Source organism: Daucus carota, chromosome 6 (genome assembly GCF_001625215.2).
Source record: "Daucus carota subsp. sativus chromosome 6, DH1 v3.0, whole genome shotgun sequence".
Taxonomy (NCBI): domain Eukaryota; kingdom Viridiplantae; phylum Streptophyta; class Magnoliopsida; order Apiales; family Apiaceae; genus Daucus; species Daucus carota.
The window spans coordinates 12,664,554-12,666,798 of NC_030386.2; the positions used below are offsets into that span (position 1 = coordinate 12,664,554).

At 35.9% G+C, this 2,245-nt stretch overlaps 1 protein-coding gene across 1 annotated transcript; it reads left to right on the forward strand.

Moving 5' to 3' along the window:
- Positions 1-260: 260 nt before the first annotated feature.
- On the forward strand, positions 261-1,913 carry LOC135147203 (protein FAR1-RELATED SEQUENCE 5-like). The gene is made up of 3 exons (XM_064080063.1): positions 261-303; positions 420-1,498; positions 1,641-1,913. The coding sequence occupies exons 1-3, from the start codon at positions 261-263 to the stop codon at positions 1,911-1,913; spliced, it is 1,395 nt and encodes a 464-aa protein (XP_063936133.1).
- The last annotated feature ends 332 nt before the right edge of the window (positions 1,914-2,245 follow it).

Here is a 2,245-nt window from a genome sequence, read left to right on the forward strand (position 1 = left end):
CTTGTAATCTAAGCAAATACTATACGTACTGTATAAATCGTATTAAATTATGATTAAGGGTAGTATACGGAAGAATTTAAAACAAAAAAATCTCTATACGTATATTTGTTTGAATCGATTTAAGATTTATTACAAAACTTACCAAATTACACTCTCCTTGATTGATTCTTACCTCTAATTAATCTGTTTCCTTTTTGTGTCCATACAGTTGTATCTGTACAAGCGTCTCTTTCCTTGCCCTCGAACTGGAGCTTTATGCGATGGAGAACACTAGCAGGAACACTGAAGTGCATTCGAATTCTGGTTTGATTTCATTTTCGCGAAAGTTTTGAACTATGTATCTTAATAATATATTACTTTCTTCTGAATTCTTGTCTACGTGATTAGACCGTTACGTTTCATTCTTTTATTGTTTACAGATGCTTGTAGCAATACTGTGTTTGATCACCATAGGATTGATGAAAATTTTGATGTTGATTTGCGAGAGCTTGGTAAAGATTGGATCCCTGAATGTGCCGAGGGATTGAAACCATACATTGATCAGCGTTTTAGTGATCTTGATCAAGCTTTTATTTTCTACAAGGAATACGGTAGATCATCTGGATTTGATGTACGTCGTTCCACTGAAAGGAGTGACAAGGATGGTAATACTATAGAGAAGTATTTTGTTTGCTCAAGATCCGGACGTCCTGACGACAAAAATGTTGATGGAAAACTCCAAAAGAGGAGGAGAACAGTTTCAACAAAGTGTGAATGCCATGCAGACCTTGTGCTTGCTTCACATCAACTAGGTGGTTTTTATGTGAAAAAGTTCACAGAATCGCACAATCACCCTTTTGCAGGAAAGGGAGGAATGCAATTCCTAAGGTGTAGTAGGTCTCTAACCGAGTTCCACAGAACATTTATCTTTGATGCGTCCAAATCAAACATTGGTGCTTCACGAGCGTATACAATTTTTAAATCAATGATCGGTTCATATGAAGATGTAGGAGCTACTGTTGTTGATTTTAAGAACTTTGCCAGGGATATTAAACAACACATTGGGAAGCACGACGCTGATATGATTGTCCAGAAATTTAGGGATATACAAGAATCTTCAGACTCGAGTTTTAGATTTGAATATAGAACCGACTCGGGAAATCATCTCACTCAATTATTCTGGGCAGATGGTGAAGGCAGGAAAAACTATGAAGTATTTGGTGATGCTGTTTCTTTTGATGCAACGTATAGGACAAACAAGTATGGCATGGTTTTCATTCCTCTTGTAGGAATTGACAATCACTGGAAGAGTGTGACTTTTGGGGCGATTTTGCTTGAACGGGAAGACAACGAAAACTATATATGGGCATGCGAATCTTTTAAGAAGGTGTTTGGTAAGGATCCTAAATGTATTATTACAGACCAAGATTTAGCAATGAAAGCTGCTCTTCAGATTTCCTTCCCACTTGTTAAGCATCGGCTTTGTATGTGGCATATAATGAAAAAATTTCCTTCTAAGGTAAATAACATATTAGATTGTGTTCATTTAATCTCATGTATTGTTAGAAGAATTTGAATAATAAAACATGTGCATCTGTATAAAAAATGTCTGAGTTGTTAGTAAAAAGATGCTGATTATTCTACAACTCTTTTTTCCGCAGCTAGGAACTGTTTTCTGTGCTGAATCAGGATTCATGGACAAACTTGGACGAGTAATCTGGGCAGATCACATAACGCCAGATGAATTTGAACAAGGATGGATAGATGCTGTTGATGAATTTGACTTGAACGAGAATGTTTGGCTAAAAGAAATGTTTGACATGAGATCTTTGTGGATTCCAGCATACTTTAATGATGAACCAATGGTAGGACTTATGCGTACAACATCGAGGTTGTTCGCACAATATCACGCAAGCGTACGTGGTCACAAGTAATATAGAATAAGATTAAGTTCGTTCCCACAGAGACTAGTGTATTCAAGAATATGCACTTATGCACCAATGTATGGCTATTATTCAATGCTTGGACAAATAACAATTTGGTTGGTTTTATCTAACTTAACTAAATCAAGTCGAATTATAACTAAGAGAATTAAAATCAAATTACTAATGGGTATAAAACATGGAGTTCTAGCTTCATTAACAACTTCATTCAGTATATTCGATTGTAATGGTTGATAACTAATCAGATAACACGAAAGTGATACACGCTAACTGTCGTTATACGTGCACCATACTGTTACACATCCACAATTAAGATAGAAGGT

Coding starts and splice junctions, on each gene's coding strand:
- LOC135147203 (XM_064080063.1), top strand. CDS start 261: ATGGAGAACACTAGCAGGAACACTGAAGTGCATTCGAATTCTG. Junction 304..419: donor TGAAGTGCATTCGAATTCTG/GTTTGATTTCAT, acceptor TATTGTTTACAG/ATGCTTGTAGCAATACTGTG. Junction 1,499..1,640: donor TGAAAAAATTTCCTTCTAAG/GTAAATAACATA, acceptor TTTTTTCCGCAG/CTAGGAACTGTTTTCTGTGC.